Source organism: Oreochromis niloticus, linkage group LG3 (assembly GCF_001858045.2).
Source record: "Oreochromis niloticus isolate F11D_XX linkage group LG3, O_niloticus_UMD_NMBU, whole genome shotgun sequence".
In the NCBI taxonomy this organism is placed as follows: Eukaryota; Metazoa; Chordata; class Actinopteri; order Cichliformes; family Cichlidae; genus Oreochromis; species Oreochromis niloticus.
Window position 1 is genome coordinate 43,557,510 of NC_031967.2, and position 18,307 is coordinate 43,575,816.

The window sequence follows — 18,307 nt, forward strand, 5'->3', positions numbered from 1 at the left end:
GTCCAGTCCAGAGTTGATCATGACCAATTGGCGAATCCGCCACCTTTCATTGTTTATAACGTTAAACAAACAAACAAACATAAAAACGAAAAATCACCATCGGCCCACCGGATGGCCAGTCCAGATGTGCGGTCAGCTGGTAAGTAACAGGCATCTCCGAAAACATTAGGGCACTTTTGCAAATATTTGAAGTTTACACAGCAACATTCTCACCTGAAAATATCTTAAAAGTTTATTTTGTGATCCAGAAAGATTAATATTTCACTCCACCACTCTGTGTTCCTCTGCAACTGCCTTGTTTGAGTTTTAGACAAAATGCATTCTGGGATATTTGCCTGGATTTGGCTACAGTCATGTCATGATACAGCTGTATCATAAGACAACAGGACTGTCATTCTTATCACATGAAAATTCATCAAAATCAGGGTCCTCCTCAACACAATCCTGTTTCTGACACATTCTCCTCTGTGTCACTTTGACTGTCAAAGAGTTGTGCCAAAACCTCACTGACGGTAAAGCTACAGTTGGTCTAAATTTATGAGATGAAGCACCCAGTGTTTTTAAGAAAGACAAAGACCTTCATGACTGTTTCTGCAGTATGCAAAAATTTGAAACTAAAGTTATTCAACAGAGATAATAAATGCAAAAATTTCACCAGTGATGTTCAGTATGGGTTTGATTCAGTATGATAATTCACGTGCACAAGTGCTTCATACTAAATTAACGTGAATTTTAAAACATAATAAAACTAAATTCACAAACATTTATGTACCCATTGTCAACACAGTTAAAAGTGATGTGGTAAAGATAAAACCAAAACTCTTGTGACATGTCTCAACTTCAGTTTTGAAGGGTGGTTTTAAAAGCTCCAACTTCTTCAAAATGTTACCAAAGCTGTTGGCTAACTGATGAAATCAAGATAGTTTATCTTCAAGTCACAGACCTACATGACTTCCTACCCTATTTTTATGTTTTGTATATTAAAGACGAAGAAAACACAACTTCAGTGACATCCTAATGGTTTTATTTAAATTCAGTGTTGCATTATACAGAGGCAAAAATACACAAAAAAGAAAGTAAAATAAATAAAATAAAAATGTGTCACTGTATTTTCCTATTTTGAAGTGATCTTTCAAAATGGATTGTTCACATCCTACATAGAACAAGTGCAGAAACCAAAAATTTGTTTAAATGAGTTCATACAATGTGTTACAAACAGGTTTGTAAGTTTGTCTTAACCACTCAGACATCACAGATGTAAGAAGCTAGAAGGAGTGGTTCACAAAAACTCAAGTTAAGGCTTTGGACTCGAAATTCAATGGGGTTTTCCCGTGCAGGTTCAAATCCTGCTCGCAGCATTTTCGTCTTCCTCTGGGCAGGTAAAGTATTACTGATTTTCCCGGAGTAACCCACCCAAGGGATTAATAAAGTTTTATCTAATCTAATCTTTTATTGAAATGTTAATTCTGAACTACACTTCTCAGCAAGTGTCTGAAATGTAAAATTCCAGCCTCCCATTTAGTGTGCTTGTTGGGGAAATTGGATGATGTCACTACAGAAACGAATATAGCCCACATGGCTTTTACTGCCCTATGCATTGCCAAGAAAATGGCCCTCATGAACTGGAAAAATTAAAATAATCTTAACCCTAACCAATATAGAAACAATCTAATAGATCACATTAGTCTCGAAACAGCCTCTGCCACCACATTAGATCAATCCCTCTGGGCTCCTTTGATCGGCTGGATCACCTAGCGGGGGGTGGGGGGTTGTAGTTTGGTCCCGCCTTAGCTATTGTGGTTGATGTGGAGATAGGGACAGGCTTAGGGCATCTGGAGAGTCCCTAGGGACGTTATCCCTGGAGGGCTTAACCCGGTGGCTATGGTCATGACTTGGTTAGGGGCTCTGGTGGCTACTAGATGATGGTTTCCTCGTGGCTGCGTGCAGCGGGGCTGGGGGAGGGTCTGTGCTGGCGGACATGGGTTACTGGCCTGGTAGCCTGCTGCCCCTGGATGGGTCCAGGGCGGGCGTGGAGTCTTGGGGTTCTGGGGGTGCTCCGCCTCCATGCTGGGGCTCTGGCTGGGCCTTGGGGGCTTCGGTCCTCGTTGGTGTGTCGCCGAGGTTGTGGGTGGGTGGGTACGTGGGGGCTCAGCCTTGGCGCGGGGGGCCTCTAGTTCATCGGCCAACTTGGGGGCTCTTAAACTGGCAGGGAGGCTGTTCCATTCTTGTAGGAGTTCACTCTGCAGGTGGGGGAGAGACATAGGAGAGGTGGAGAATGGACTCAACCTGGGTGTCTATTGTCATGTGTAGCCTGGGAGATGATTGAAAGATGGGGCGGGTATAGTTTCCTCTGTGGTGGGGTTGGGTGGGCTGCCCCGGGTCCCGTGGGACTTGGCGGTGCTGCTGCCGGGGCCCCGGTCTGGACGGACCTGGGCCCCTTGCCTTGGTGGGTTCTGGGGGCGGGGTGCCTACTGGGGTCAGCGGGGGAGCTGGTGTATGAGTGTTTGTTGAGTATTTGCTGAGTATTTGTATGTGTGTGCATGAGGGTGGGAATGCACGTTTGTGTATGTGTGTGCATGTTTGTCTGTGTCTATATGTCAGGTCGGATCTCGGACTCCACCTCACTGTGAACATCTCAGGCCCTATGGATGCCTATCTCCCCTCACCACACTTCCTGCCGGTGGCTGATGCCCTCAGGCGTCGGTGCGTTGGGGGTTCTCGGTGTTGGGCTGGGCGCTCAGGTATGTTCCGGCTCACTCCCGGCGGCTGCATGGCGAGGCCTGCCGCCCGTGGCTCGGCCGGGCCTCTTCCGGAGTGTGGGGGCCCTCAGGCCTCTGGGCCTGTAACTTGGTTCACTTTGGCACTTTTTCTGTTCCTTCATCTTTCTTTCTCCCCTTCCTATCCCCCAGCCATGTCTGTCCCAGCTGTAACAACTGAAAATAAAATAAATAATAACAACAAAGGTCAATCAAATGGACCAAAACGGCAAGGCCGTGACGATCCACTTGGCAAAGTAAATCCATTGGGTATCTTTGTTTGGCTTTCAGACATCAATTCTGACGGCTAAAACACCAAACGGGACAGGCAAAAAAAAAAAAAAGAAAAACTTTACTTAAGATCACAAAGTTAGGGCAAGTTATTCATTATAAGTACATGGTACATAGAATAACTTGATTTTTCTGACGGAGCAATAACTAAATGATACACTTCCACTGATATAAACATTTTAATTTCAGCTACATAAAAATACACATTTTGTGGCAACTTACTATTTTTAATATTGCTTCTTACAAATTTAGTGGCACTTAAAAATGAAATTATTTTTTGTCATCCTTAAACTTAGACATTTCTAGTACAACACTTCTTAATGTATAAATATAAATAATGCGTGTAGATATATATATAGTTAGTGCTGTCAATAAAAAATTGACAGCACTAACGAATTAATCTAACAATTTTCTGTAATTAATCGCGATTAATCACAATTACTTGATCAATAGCCTGGTTGCAATTACATTTTTTCAACTTTATATTTAAGCTTGTAACTGACATTTATGCAATATAATGAAGTAAATGCAGAACAAACACAAAGAATATATGCTTGAATTCAAAGGGAATTTGAATAGATTTTGTCAGTCTTTTAACACAGGTTCTCTCTTGTGAAATACAACTTTTTAAAAACTCCATATACTAATAGGTAAGTATACACTAATATATAATATGTATTAGTGCTGTCAAACAATTAAAATGTTTAATTTGATTCATCACAGGGTTACTGTGGATTAATTTTGATTAATCACGATTAAATATCATTCATTTAAATCTATATTAAACATGTATCCACTCTCTCTCTGACACTCTTGGGGAGGCACTTCAAGTCCTTGAAACGAGGATCCAAAGCTGTGTAAAGCGTGTGTTCTCAACGATATTAATAGGTTTGCAGTTTGTTGCAATCCACTTGGCAATTGTGTCAGTCAAGTAGGTAGACTGACTGAGCCCCCGATGGTCTGTGAGTGGTTTGTCGCAAGCTGGGTGATGCGTTGGCCAAAGTCCTAGCAGCATCCCTGACTACCGTATGCTTCACGTCAGTGTGATATTTTAAGCTGGAAGTGCTTTGGCAAAAAGAAAAGTCGTTCTTGCACAATGTGCAAAATACTTTATGTCGGGCCAATCTCTATCTATCTTGGGTCCTCTACCAGAGGTCTGGGAGCTTGAGGGTCATGCGCAGTATCTTAGCTGTTGGTAGGACTGCGTTCTTTTGGACAAAGATCTCTGATGTTGTTCCTGGGATCTGCTGGAGCCACTTGCCTAGCTTGGGAGTCAACGCACCTAGTGTTTTGATTACCACTGGGACCACTGTTACCTTCACCCTCCACATCTTCTCGAGCTCTTCTCGTGTTTCTTCTTCCTGATGTTGCTGTCATTCGGAACTGCTACATCTATACATCTATCACTACAGCCATCTTCTTCTGTTTTCTCTTCCACCACTATGTCCGGTTGGTTAGCCACCACCATTTTGTGCGTCTATATCTGGAAGTCCCACAGGATCTTAGCTTGGTTATTCTCCACCACCCTTGGGGGGCGTCTCCCATTTTGACCTCAGGACTTCCAGGCCATATTCTGCACAGATGTTTCTGTATACTATGCTGGCAACTTCTTCCATGTATGCCCTACCTGCTAGTAGGCTGCATCCTGCTGTTATGTGCTGCATTGTCTCAGGGGCATCTTTACACAGCCTGCACCTGAAGTCTTGCCTGGTGTGATTGACCCCAGCCTCTATGGCTCTTATGCTCAGAGATTGTTCCTGTGCTGCCATGATTAGTGCCTCTGTGCTGTCTTTCAGTCCGGCTTTGTCCAGCCACTGGTAGGATTTCTGGATATCAGATCAATATTAGCCACCTCCTCTATCTGCCGGTGGTACATACCATGGAGGGGCCTGACCTTCCATGATGGTTCCTCCTCTTTCTTGAGTTTCTGTTGCCTGAAGTATTCAGTGAATACACGGTTTGTTGGGTCCATCTTCCTGATGTATTCATAGCTGTTCGTTGTCTCATCCTGGACTGTGGTGCTGACACTCACCAGTCCCCGGCCTCCTTCCGCTTAGCATACTGCCTCAGGGTGCTGGACTTGGGGTGAAACCTCCATGCATGGTAAGGAGCTTCCTTGATGTGTGTGACTTCTAACTCCTCCTTTGGCCAGCTTATTATCCCAGCAGGGTACCTGACCATGGGCAGGGCGTAGGTGTTGCTAGCCCGGATCTTGTTTAGGATCCATGTGTGGCATTGAGTCATAGGCCTTGTTGTAATCAATCCAGGCAGTGCACAGGTTGGTCAGCCTAAGTAGTATATGACTGGTACCTTTGTGGGTGGGTGGGGGTTATGCCACCATACGAACTCCAGCAGTGACACCTTGTGCGTGTACGAGCATGCGCACATGCACGTACATGCACGCGCGTTCACTCATCTGAAAAAGTGACACTTCCAACCTCTGGCCATGTTCCCTCTGCTCCTACTTCACATCTCCCCTGACACTCTCTTCTTCACCTCTCCTTTGCAGCTGGTCCAACACCTGCCTCCTTAAACTGGTGTGTTGTAACCCTCCTGTCGTGTTCGGGTCAAATCTGACCGATTTACAAATTAAAAAACTCATAAATATTGTGTTTTACATCCGATTGCCTCGAGGCCTTATGACATCCTCCACACTATGCACTTGAACATATAAAAGTGATGAGCACCTCTTTCGTTGAATTTTGAGTGTTTTAATCAACTTTGTTACATCTGTGATGTTCCCGGTCAAAAGTGACCGCCATAGAAAATGAATTGGAATCCATCCCCCCCTTTGGACTCTGACTCCCTGAATGGACTACTGAATGACAAAATGAAAGGCCCACTTTTATGACCTACTGAACAACACACTGAATGTCCCACTGAATGACGACTGAACGACCCACTGAACGACCCATTGACCCACGCACTGAACTGAATTTGGTGGTGAAAAATGTTTCTTATGTTAATTTAAGAGCTATTAAAACTGACCAGTCAATTTTGACTGGGAACACTAAAGTAAGGGGCGGGAGGTGAACACGACTGGAGGGTTAAATCTCTATACCTCTGTTGTGAACTTCACACAAAGTTTGTGCTAACAAATTCAAACTCATGAAGATCTCCTTTGGAAAACACACACTCACAAGACAAATTAAAAACAGATTGCTCAAAGTAAAAGCAGAGCCCTCACAGTGGGTAGTACAAAACACAGTGACAACCTGTGTATTAAATACCCTCACTCCTAAAGCATAACTATAAAAAAAAATGGCATTCAGGGGGTTTTTACATTAAAATAAAAAAAATTTAATCTGAAAATATTGAATTTTAGTAAAAACAATGCTCTGTAGTTTGATACTGTCGTTACAGACAAAGTGGATGTTTAAAGCCTTTTGATGCACATTTGAAATGTCATAAGTCTCCTTATCAGCTGGAAATATTCAAGTCATAAAATGACTTTTGAGAGCAGCTAAAAACTACTAAACAACAGCAATGTTGAGCCTGTTCCAAAATTTGAATGTACATGTGATGAAGGTGCGGGTCTTGTTGAATTATTAGTGTGGATGCTGATTAAGCATCCACAGTATTGTTCTTTGAATCTTTAATATTATAATATTTTATTATCTATTTCATACGTTTTTCGCCATCTATCTCCTTCAACACTGTTCAACGTAGAAAAACCATTCAACCATTGTTAGATTCCTCTTCTTTTGGACATAACTGCTTGTATATTTCTCTTGTATTGTTGAATTATTAAACATGTTTTTCGTTAACCTGTAGAGGCACAAAAAAAAAAAAATTTCTTCTGCTTAAATATCAGCCTAGGGTAGCTCTACTTATTATTGCTGATTCAGTTGTCTGTTTGTGCTACTTTTTTGAAGGAACAGTCGATTATTGGCAAGGGTGACTTTATGTGTTTGGTTACTTATTTAAGTGGACGTACTGTGGAAAGTTTTACCTTTACATACATAGATCTGACAGTACAGGATCTGAGGGGGTTCAGCAGGTTCTGAGGTAACTGTTTACCAAATGTTATATCCTGTCCAAAGGTTCTTTGCAATTTTACATTGAGAAATATTATCCTTAACATATTTGACCCACATAAAGTACTATTGCCATCACAATGTCATTTATAATTGTTTAAATAACTCGTGTCTTAAGTCATTCCATCATACAGAAAATAAAAAAGCCAAGTGGTTCACTTTTACATCACAAAATGTTAGAAATATAAGCCGTTCATAACAGCCTGGAAGGTTGGAAGTTTAAAATGCAAACCAATGGAAGCAGAAGTAGAAGACTATAATGTCATAGAGCACATGGTGTCTATTACTGTGTAGACATTTATAAATAAGAGCTTGATATAAACTGTTCGCCTAAACCGAACTTCTCCAGTACCCGGAGCATATAGGCCCACTCGACCTGGTCAAACGCCTTTTCGGCATCTAAGCTCAGTACTGCGATCTTGGAAGCTCCCCAATGCCTATGATACATAATATTCATCAATCTTCGAACATTAAAGAAGGAAAACCTCTGAGGAATAAACCCAGTTTGATCCGGATGGATAATTGATCCAACATGTCCATTTAATCGGTTTGCCAAAATTTTAGTGAAAATTTTCATATCCAAATTCAACAAAGCAATAGGTCGATAAGAGGAACATTCTGTTTCATCCTTTCCTTCTTTCAATAACAAAGAAATATTAGCTTCATATAGCGTACGAGGAAATGCTTGAGTATGGAAAGAATGCTTAAACATTCTCAATAAAAGCGGGGCCACCTTTTCAGAGTATTTTTTATACAATTCAATGCCAAACCCATCTGGGCCTGGAGACTTTCCATTGGGGAATGACTTAATAGCTTTCGAAACTTCTTCAATAGTAATATCTGAGTTTAAAGCCTCTCGTGCAGCATCATTCATTTTCGGGAGATCCAACTTCCCTAACCAATCAGAAATATTGCCCCAAGATTTTGACATATAGAGCTCTTCATAATATTCTCTAAATCGCTCATTAATAGCTTTAGGGCTAATTAAAATTTCACCTGATCTTGATTTAATTTTATGTATAGCCCTACTGGCCTGTAGGCCTCTCAGCTGCCGAGAAAGAAGCTTATGGGGCTTATCTCCAAACTCAAAATGCTTCTGTCTAATCCTAAATAGCTGATCTGTTACTTGACTAGATAAAATTGTGTTATACTCAAACTTCCTTTTAATGATATCTTGAAACAAAGAGGGACAAGAAGAAACCTTATGGTCCTGTTCTAACTGTGTTAATTCAGTTTCTATTTCGAACAGGCGTTTCCGTCGTTCTTTTTTTAACGAAGATTCAAATGAAATAATTTCTCCTCGCATTACCACTTTAAATGTTTCCCATAGAATCGAATCAGAAACGTCTTGTTTATCATTAGTTTCCAAGAATTCTGATATTTTAGTTGTCATAAATTGGCAAAAGGATGTCTCAGACAGGAGTGACGGGTGAAAACGCCAATTACCCTGTTGTTTCGTACCACAGAAGTCCAGGACTAAAGAGGTTGGAGAGTGATCCGAGATCAAAATATTATGATAAGATGAGCATACAACTTTAGACATCAATTTAGAGTCAAGCAAAAAATAATCTATTCTGGAGTACGATTTGTGCACTTGTGAAAAATAAGAGTAATCTCTACCAGTAGGGTTACACAGTCTCCAAACATCAACTAGGTTAGTAGAGCTCAACATATTATTCAGAACAGTCGAAGCGTTAAACAACTGGGAGCTTTGAGTGGATCTATCCAAGTGTTTATCAAGTACACAATTAAAATCGCCTCCTAAAATTACATGAGTATCAGCGAGACTAGATAATAAATTAAATATTTGTCGAAAGAAAGTTGGGCTATCAAAATTAGGACCATATAAATTCAATAAAGTAACGTGGGTTGCATGAATATGGCCCGTCACCAGGATAAATCGACCATTCGGATCACTAACCGTGGACTCATGCCTAAATGGAACTGTTCTACGGATCAATATAGCCACTCCACGAGCTTTACTAGAGAATGTCGACTGAAAAATCTGATTAGCCCAGGAGCACCTGAGCAACCTCTCTTTAGTCGGTTTCATATGGGTTTCCTGAAGATACACAACATCAGCAGCTAGCGATTTTAAGTGAGAAAAAAAAAAATCATGTTTATATCATGGGTTGATATGATATATAGGCATCCCTCTTCTTCCATTCTTACTAACCAAGATAGATCTGCGCCTTTTTTTTTACACCGCGGGACACGACAAGGCTGCCCTTTGAGCCCTTTGCTCTTTGCAATTTCTATTGAACCTCTTGCAATAGCCATTAGGAATGAGCCCTCCATTGACCCTGTCAGATTGGGGAATATCAAGCACTACATTTCCTTATATGCGGATGATGTTGTTTTGTTTTTGTCAAATCCTGAGCGATCTGTTCCTGTACTCTTAGATGTGGTGAGGTCATTTGGGGAAATCTCAGGTTATACAATTAATTGGCAGAAGAGTGAGTTTGTGGCTTTAACTACAAATTTGGATGTTGATTTTTTAAAAGTTTTGCCTTTTAAAATCACAGACAGATTGAAATACTTGGGTGTCACTTTGCCTAAGGATCCTAAATTGATCTTTAAGTTGAATTATCTTGAACAAGTAGAAAAATTGAAAATAGATGTTGAGAAATGGAGGGCTCTCCCTATCTCCATGGTAGGTCGCATTAACGTAATTAAAATGGTTTCCCTTCCTAAATTTTTATACTTATTTTTAAACTTACCTATTTTTCTGAATAAGCAATTTTTTAAAGTGATCGACTCAGTAGTATTACCATTTGTCTGGGGCTTTAAAACTCACAGGATATCAAAAGTTCATCTATGTAAGTCAAAACTTAAGGGTGGATTTGCTTTGCCAGTGTTTCAGTTTTATTACTGGGCTGCAAATGCTAGAACTCTTGCTTATTGGCAGGAAGGGTACAAAAAAATTAAGTCTGCCGATACCCCACCTTGGGTGGTCATAGAGAGTGGTGGGGTTGAGAATAGTTCCCTCCCTGCTCTTCTTTTTTCATCCTCTAATTCGCGAACCAAGGTCAATAATTTTATAGTTTCGAACTGTGTTAAAATCTTTAGTCAGATCAAAAAAGGTTGTGGTCTACCAGACACTTCAATCCATACTCCAATATACGGTAATCATGCATTCCCACCCTCATGTTTAGACGCCTCTTTTGATATCTGGACACAGAAAGGTATTATTACTCTCAAAGATTTATATATTGACAGGCAGTTTGCATCATTTACTCAGTTGCAGAACAAGTTCTCTCTCCCTGCGTCACATTTTTTTCATTATTTACAGATAAGAAACTATGTCCGTCAGAGTATTGCTAATTTTCCATCTCTTCCGGAAGAGGGGTCAATTTTTACACTTCTTCTGAGTTCCCCGGATTCTAAAAAGTTGGTTTCTGGTTTTGTGAAAGCCTTTTCTGAGTATTTAAATTCTAAATCTGACTTTTTGAAGATGGCATGGGAGGAAGAGCTTGGTTTGCTGATTGGAGATGAAGTGTGGGAGAGGAGTCTGTGTATGATCCATTCTTGCTCTATAAATGCAAGGCATCAGTTAATTCAATTTAAAGTGCTTCACAGACTTCATTATTCAAAAACTAAACTGCACAGGATTTTTCCTTCTATCAGTTCGATATGCGATCGTTGTAAACTTGGAGAAGGCTCTCTTACTCATTTGTTTTGGACTTGTCCCAAATTGTATAACTATTGGTTGAATATTTTTAACTGTTTTTCTGATATCTATAATTGCACATTAGAGCCGGACCCAATAATTGCATTGTTTGGATCTTCCTCTTCCCTTTTACACCTTAGCTCTGCTGCACAAACCACAGTTTTGTTCGGAATGGTAATTGCTAAAAAAATTATTTTGACTCTTTGGAAGACGGATATTGTACCTCAATTCAAAATGTGGCTCACAGAACTGACTGCTCTACTACATATGGAGAGAATTAGGTATATATTAGCAGACAAACTTAGTAATTTCTTTGATGTGTGGCAACCATTTTTAGATCATGTATTAAAACAAAGTCCTATTTGATCGATCACCAATAACTTAGCCTTCCACCTTAGCGTTTTATTTTTGTTTATTGCCAGTGTTGAAGCAATATTTTCGTTGTTGCAGTGTAAACTTTTGTCTTATTTGTGTGTTTTAGCCCTTGCTGTTGTGTTGTCTGTTGTTTTTTCGTTTGTTTTGTTTGTTTGTTTTTTCTTATATCAAAAAATCTCAATAAATATATATATTAAAAAATAAATAAATAAATAAATAAGAGCTTAATAAAGATGCTTCATTTCTTAAGAAATATGCAGATGGAGTGATCTTTTTCAAAAAGTGGAAGTTACATCTGTGGCAAAACCATTGTACACAAGAACTTCAACAATCTCTAGTGTGTGAGGCTGTGTCAGTAAAGGGTGGCTTGCCCTTCTCGCTCACGTGTAACAAACCATCTGTTGGGGGTCATGGATTTGACACCTTTGCATTGTGAAAGTGGGGAAACATGCTCCTGGCTGAGCATAAGATTAACTTATGACAACTTAGAATCTCAGTTCCAAATGAAATTCAAAATATTTTTTGTAAGTATGGCTAATGTATAATTTGACTTCTAAGGCACACACACACACACACACACACACACACACACACAGAGAGACAGAGAGAGAGATCATTAATACAAAGGACTGCAGCAGTTTTGGGATTTTCAATCTTTGGTAGAATTAATATGAACAGTCACATAAAATTCATTCCAATTTTTTGCCTTTGCTTCTAGTGATGGGATTTCCGGCTCTTTCGGCTCGGCTCAGTAAAAAGAGCCGGCTCTTTCGGCTCCGAACCGGCTCTTCAGGTTGTTTTGTTGCTTTAATTAATTTATTATTAACAATAATATAAAATTATGCACAAAAGGAATTACTAATGTAAAAGAAAGTGGTTTTATTTATATATGTTTATATATAAATATATGTGGTGGCCCCTAGAGACAAAGCACATAAGAAACAACTCCAAAAAGCACGTACAAATTCCAAAGCACATACAAACTGCAAAACACATTCCTAGTGTTAACTGAACTTCCAAAACAGAGCTACCTAGATCACTTAAATTACACAATTGAAAGCATATGTGTATTGTTTGTGTATTTATACACAAGCACTCATATATATTCAAATAATTTAAAAAAAAAAAGTTCATTTACCTGTTACTACCACACACCAAATTCGGTCGTTGGTACTTGCTGGCTTGTGTAGCCACTAGGTAACAAAGCTCAACACTGCGCCTAGCATTCTGGAGCACTTCTGTTGTGTTTTGTACTTGTTTTGGAGTTTTTACGTGCTTCTGAGTTTTTACGTGTTTTGGAGTTTTTACGTGTTTTGGAGTTTTTATGTGTTTTGAAGTTTGTACATGTTTTGAAGTTTGTACGTGCTTTGTCTCTAGGGGCCACCGTAAATATACTTTTATTTATTCACTCCACATAAAATGTGATAAATAAATCATATAATACAAAAACCAACTAGTCACAGTTCAACTTTTAACTATTTAAATTTTCAGCTTTTTCCTTTTAAAAAAATTTAAAATGAAACGACACAAAACACTGCAAACCACAACACAAAAATAAATTAAAATATGAAAACAAAAAGTAGATGCACATTCTCTGTCATATGGGCCTGCATGAATGAACTTTCTGAATCCTTTATCATCTGCAACTGAAAATAGTTGTGGATCATTACTATACCTTTCTAATGTGACGTTGTTGTCCCTGGCTCTCTTTCTCCGTCCCTCCCTCCCACTCTGTTCCTGTGCTACTGCGAGTGTAACTACCGCCCTTCCCCCCTCTGCCCAGCGCAAAGCACAAGGCTCGCATGCGGAGTGAAGCGGAAAAAAGGAGGGAAAATTGAAAACTTTCCAGAAACTGAAATTGTAATAAATTAATCACGCTAAAGCCACCTCTATGTAGTGATGGTAAATTTGATTCTTTTTACTGAATCGAGTTTTAATGAGTCACTCACCAAAGTGAATCGGGTTTTTTGAGTCATTTGAGTCACTGAGTCAGTTGACCAGAGAGTGCAAAAAATGTACATTTTCACTCAAACTTAATTTGTTTCTCTTTTAATATAAATCCTACTGCTAAGATGACTGATTCTTAAAGAAAACTATTTTATATAGCAAAAAAAAGCAAAAGAATTTCTAAAGGGAACATTTCTTTTGTTTATTTTTATTTTATTAGTATTTTCCTTACATGTGTCAAATATATATTTTCTCATCTAAATGTCCACTGAGCTGTGAGCCAGGGGGCGGTAGTGCGCCTTAACATTGGTTGCCAATCAAGAAGAAGAAGAAGTAGCTGCGAGCCAGGAGGGAGGGGGTGAGTGAGTGAGTAAGTGATTCGTTCGCTCTATGATTCAGCACAGGAGGGAGGGGGTTAGCGAGTCATGAGTGATTCGCGCGCTCTATGATTCAGCACAGGAGGGAGGGGGTTAGTGAGTCCTGAGTGATTTGCTTACACTACGATTCAGCACAGGAGGGAGGGGGTTAGTGAGTCCTGAGTGATTTGCTTAAGCTATGATTCAGCACAGGAGGGAGGGGGTTAGTGAGTCCTGAGTGATTTGCTTAAGCTATGATTCAGCGCAGGAAGGGAGGGGGTGAGTAGCTCAAATGTGCTGTTAGCATGTTAGCAGAGCGATGCTACTGTGAACCGAGGAGCTATTGTCTTGATGTGAGCTTCTACTCAGGGTTTTTTCTTCCAGTTCAGAGCAGAAATGTTTTTGTTAAGATACTTGATGTTGTGTTTTTCTTCACAATTTGAATTATAAGCTAGATATATTTCTACTAATGAAATTAGTTTGCTAACACCAACAGGGATGAGTCAGTGAGTCAGTTGCGCTTGTGAATCATGATTCACGAGTCAGTAAAGTGATTCTCGAGTATTGAACGATTCGTTCATGATTCGCGCATCACTACTTCTATGTCATTTTGGAAAGGTCCAGAACCTTTATACATAGCATATGCCCAGCAGACTCAGTGAGAGATAAATAATATGTAGCCTTAGAATTAAACATCTACAGTTTAAAGAGACACACAGGTCAGTATCTCATTATTGTCTCTAAATATTAAGATCCATAAAAAAATTAGTTTCATTAACAGAAGACACATGAAATGAGCAAAGCTGGCAGTTCTGAGGGGCGGTGCATGCTCTCATTTCACAAGTTGGCCTACATTTTCCAGAAAGACAGAAAGACCACACAGTTAAAACCTGTAAAAATACTGAATTAAGAAAAAAGTTTCACACTACGTTTCACCAAGTTATAAACAAATCCAGCAAAGCTGCTTCTAACACACACATTTATCTTCCAGATCAGTGTCTAAAAAGCACTATTACAGTTTTTCTCGATTGCTAAAACACATTTCTTGAAACTACGCCTCATATCCGCGCAACAGTAAACACAAATCCATAACATCTCACTCAATTCCCCAAACATCCTATTTCCAGGTCAAAATGAAGCTCTACACCCAAAACTATTCACTCCTGCTGAAAAACCAAACTTTGCCCTCAGACATCAAACACAAGCCCTCAAAAACACACACACTACAACAGAGTTTTGCACACTGGTACAATTAATTCAAAACAATAGTTCCAAAACAATTAGGTTGCTTATGGTTCTCCCCTTCAAAACCCTTGTCACATGATAAACACAAAAGACGCAACCAATGTATGTACAGTGGCACATTGTCATTCATGTACTATACAGTACAACACACACCAGAAACATTATCCCACCACAGCATCTTGTCTTTGGTCTGGGTCAGGCCAGAGAATCTCATCCACATCACAGGCTATATTGGCCCCAGCCAGGCAGCGGGGGTAAAATCCTCTTGCATGCCTGATCCACCCCTGGCATGCATCTACTGATATGTCTAGGCAGGCCTCTTCCATGGCCTGAAGGAGGTGAACGCGGACATAAGGTTCTCGGTCATACACTTTCCACCGCCATGCCGAAAATAACTCCTCTATCGGGTTTAGAAAGGGGGAGTATGCAGGCAGAAAGATATTAGAAAACCTTGGGTTATTGGTAAACCAGTCACGAACCAGAGCAGCGCGATGGAAGCTGACGTTATCCCACACAACAACGTAGTGAGGCTGCTCTGGCTGTGCTGGTTCCCTGTAGTCCAGCTGGAACATATGTTGTCTTAAACCATCAAGAAAAGCAAGGAGAAGCATAGTGTTATAGGGTCCTAGTACGGCATGGCGGTGGAGTACCCCTCGTTGGCTGATGGCTGCGCACATAGTGACATTCCCCCCACGCTGACCAGGGACATTTACAATAGCCCGATGGCCAATTATGTTCCTCCCCCTTTTCCTTCTTTTGGTCAGGTTAAAACCTGCCTCATCCACAAAGATCATTTCATGGGGAACAGGCCGTCCTTCAATCTCAAAGATTCTCTGCAAAACACATAACACAGTAGAGTCAATCGGTACCCTGAACCAAAGTTCAAGAGTGCTGAGATGGCAGCATAAACTGCCATGCTGTGATGGTACACAATACCTTATACAGTATCAAAACTCATACCTGAACATATTCCACACGTTGGTTTTTCACTCTGTCAGAGTTTCGTTCGAAAGGGACTCGGTATGCCTGTTTCATCCGGAATTGATTCTTTCGGAGGATGCGGTCAATTGTGGAGAGGCTGATGGCATTTATGCCTCGAAAAAGATGATCATCCTCAATCACTCTCCTTTGAATCTCTTGCAGGCGGATTACATTATTTGCAATTACCATGTTTACAAGTTCCCTCTCTTGCTCCTCCGACAAAAGCCTTAACCTGCCTCCACCAGGTGGTCGTCTCTGTGTCCTACAAAAATAGAAGCACTCATTACTGTAACTGTCACACATTCATTTTACAGGAAAATAATGGAAACATACTGAAACTCAAGACACATAAATTCAGTAACTTAAACGTTACTGTACAAAGCAGTCTTACTGCAAGTACACCTACCTGTTTTCCTCCCTGAAGGTTCTGATGATGGAGGCAACAGTGAAGCGACTCAAATTTGGTTGTACTCGTTGCCCAGCCTCCCTCATAGTCATCCCATGGACAAGGACATGGTCAACTAAAGTGGCTCGAATTTCATCCGAGACTGACTGTCTTCGTGCCCTTGCTCTTCCCCTTCCTTGTCGCCGTCGTTCTCCACCTCCACCTCCTTCACCACCTCCTCCTCCTCTTCCACCATGTCCTCCTCTTTCACCATGTCCTCTTTCTCCACCACGTCCTCCTCCTTCACCACGTCCTCTTTCTCCACCACGTCCTCTTCCTTTGCATCTCTTTGGATCCATTGTTTCAAACCTGAATGAGCTGACTTTGGCCCTTTTATCTATCCATCGCAGGTTCTGATTGGTGTGTGCTAAATTTTGACTCCTAGTGTTTCCACCTGGTTAATTGTGTGCTAATTGGGCTCAAGCTATGCTGACTTAAGTTAACATTATTGCATGCTAGTGCTTTCTACATGACTACATGGTGTAAGCACTGTAAAATGTAGGGATTTGTGTGTAGAGTTTTGCAGTACCAGTTCACCAAATTTGAGTCATGTGTCAAAGCAGGGAATAGTGTTTATAGTTCAGGGAAATGGGTGAGCTTTTTGACCAATAGCGTTTATGGTTTTGAAATTTTAGTTTAGAGGCCTGGTTATAGTGTTTAAGCAATCGAGAAAAACTGTAAAATAATTTGATCCTGCATTTACAAAAGTAATTCCTGTTTGTATAAATTCACACTGAAAACCAAAATACACACAGCGGTTGATAAACAAAATTAAATAATGTATTGCACATCTATGTTTTAAAGATGGCATCGAAAGTCGATGCGTATTTTGTCTAAACCAGTGATTCTGGTTTAGACCACTGGTACCGCTGGTGGTGCGGGAAATCTCCAATTTTTTAAGATTAAATAATCTACCATTGTGGAGGTATGCAAAGACAATACGAGAGTTCCCGAGGCTTTTCTGGGAGCTGGAGTCGACCAGAAAACGTCTCCCTGAGCATGAGTCCTCTATGAATAGCAGCCTTTCCTTATCGCCAGCGGTCGTGACTCGTTTCCCTGGGCCCTAAAACTGCAAAGACGGCACGGCGCTGTCACGCTGATGGTAAAAAAACAGCCCGTTTCCGTGGTGCCGCCGTGCTGCGATCCCAGCCACCATTGATGAGTTGGAGGCCCCCGGGAGAATCAGTGGGGGCGCCGGAGATGCCGTCGGTGAGTCTGGAACTATCGCCTGGATGCCGCCAGGAGAATGCAATCTGCTTCTTCTGCGAGTGAGCGGTAATCCTTTGTGGCCAGCAGCAGGGAGTTGGCGAGGCCAGCTCGCACCAGCAACTGTCTGAGGAAGAGGTGAGTGAAGAGGAATCCGCCGTCATCCGTCCCTAGCAAGGACAGCGTGCTCTCCATGAGCTCAAGAGCGGTACCATCACCCAGGCCCGAGAGAGAGAGAGAGGAGTTTCTTGGCCTACTCTCCGTCGGAGAGGGAGTAGCGCCACAGCAGCAGCGCCTTCAGAGTGGTGTATTTCCCTTGGGTGGGGGCTGTAGTTACATCGTAAGGTTTTAAAAACTGAGCTTTAAAATTAACAGTGATTAAAACCGAGAGAGGCCGACAGTGATCACTGACTGTTTTTATGGGCTTGTTCAGATTAAATAGAACAAGATACAAAACATTAAAACAAGTTAAACACAACAGCCTTAATAAACTCAGAGTAGTTTGGAACTGGAAGCAGGATTCATCAGGTCATCACCTAAAGATTGGATATCCCACCTGCTGTGAATGTTTTACTGCAGTACAGTTGTTATTATTATCACTTGTCACATACTGTTTATAACAGTTAAAATAAATAACATTCATATAAGACAGGGGTCTGCAACCTTTTACACCCAAAGAGCCATTTGGACCCGGTTTCCACGCAAAAGAAAACAGTGGGAGCTGCAAATACTTTTTGACATCTAAAATGAAGATAACACTGTATATATTGTTTTTTATCTTTATGCTTTGTGTGAACAACTAAGGTGTGCTGCTTATGAAATCCATGAAGTGCTACAGAGAAAATTAAATTATATTTATGTAATCAACACATTTTGAACTCTTAAAGAAATATAACAAAAGGAAAGACACCCAGCTGAACTAAAATGATCCATGTAGCAAACAAAAACTGTTGTGAGCCGCCACCTTTATATCGCCTTTGGGCTGTTGGAGCCTTGAC

At 40.8% G+C, this 18,307-nt stretch overlaps 1 protein-coding gene across 1 annotated transcript; it reads right to left on the reverse strand.

Annotated features, from left to right (window-relative positions):
- Positions 1-14,666: 14,666 nt before the first annotated feature.
- Positions 14,667-16,782, reverse strand: LOC109203681 (uncharacterized). Its single transcript, XM_019363420.2, has 3 exons — positions 16,065-16,782; positions 15,638-15,920; positions 14,667-15,510 (listed from the first exon to the last, which is right to left on the reverse strand). Exons 1-3 carry the CDS (start codon positions 16,400-16,402, stop codon positions 14,839-14,841), a joined length of 1,293 nt encoding a protein of 430 aa, XP_019218965.1. The 5' UTR covers positions 16,403-16,782; the 3' UTR covers positions 14,667-14,838.
- Positions 16,783-18,307: the final 1,525 nt, after the last annotated feature.

Excerpts from the sequence above, each read along its gene's own strand:
- LOC109203681 (XM_019363420.2), bottom strand. The coding sequence starts at position 16,402 with ATGGATCCAAAGAGATGCAAAGGAAGAGGACGTGGTGGAGAAAGAGGA. Across the intron at positions 15,921-16,064 it reads ACCTTCAGGGAGGAAAACAG|GACACAGAGACGACCACCTG; the intron begins GTAGGTGTACTT and ends CTATTTTTGTAG. Across the intron at positions 15,511-15,637 it reads AACGTGTGGAATATGTTCAG|AGAATCTTTGAGATTGAAGG; the intron begins GTATGAGTTTTG and ends TGTGTTTTGCAG.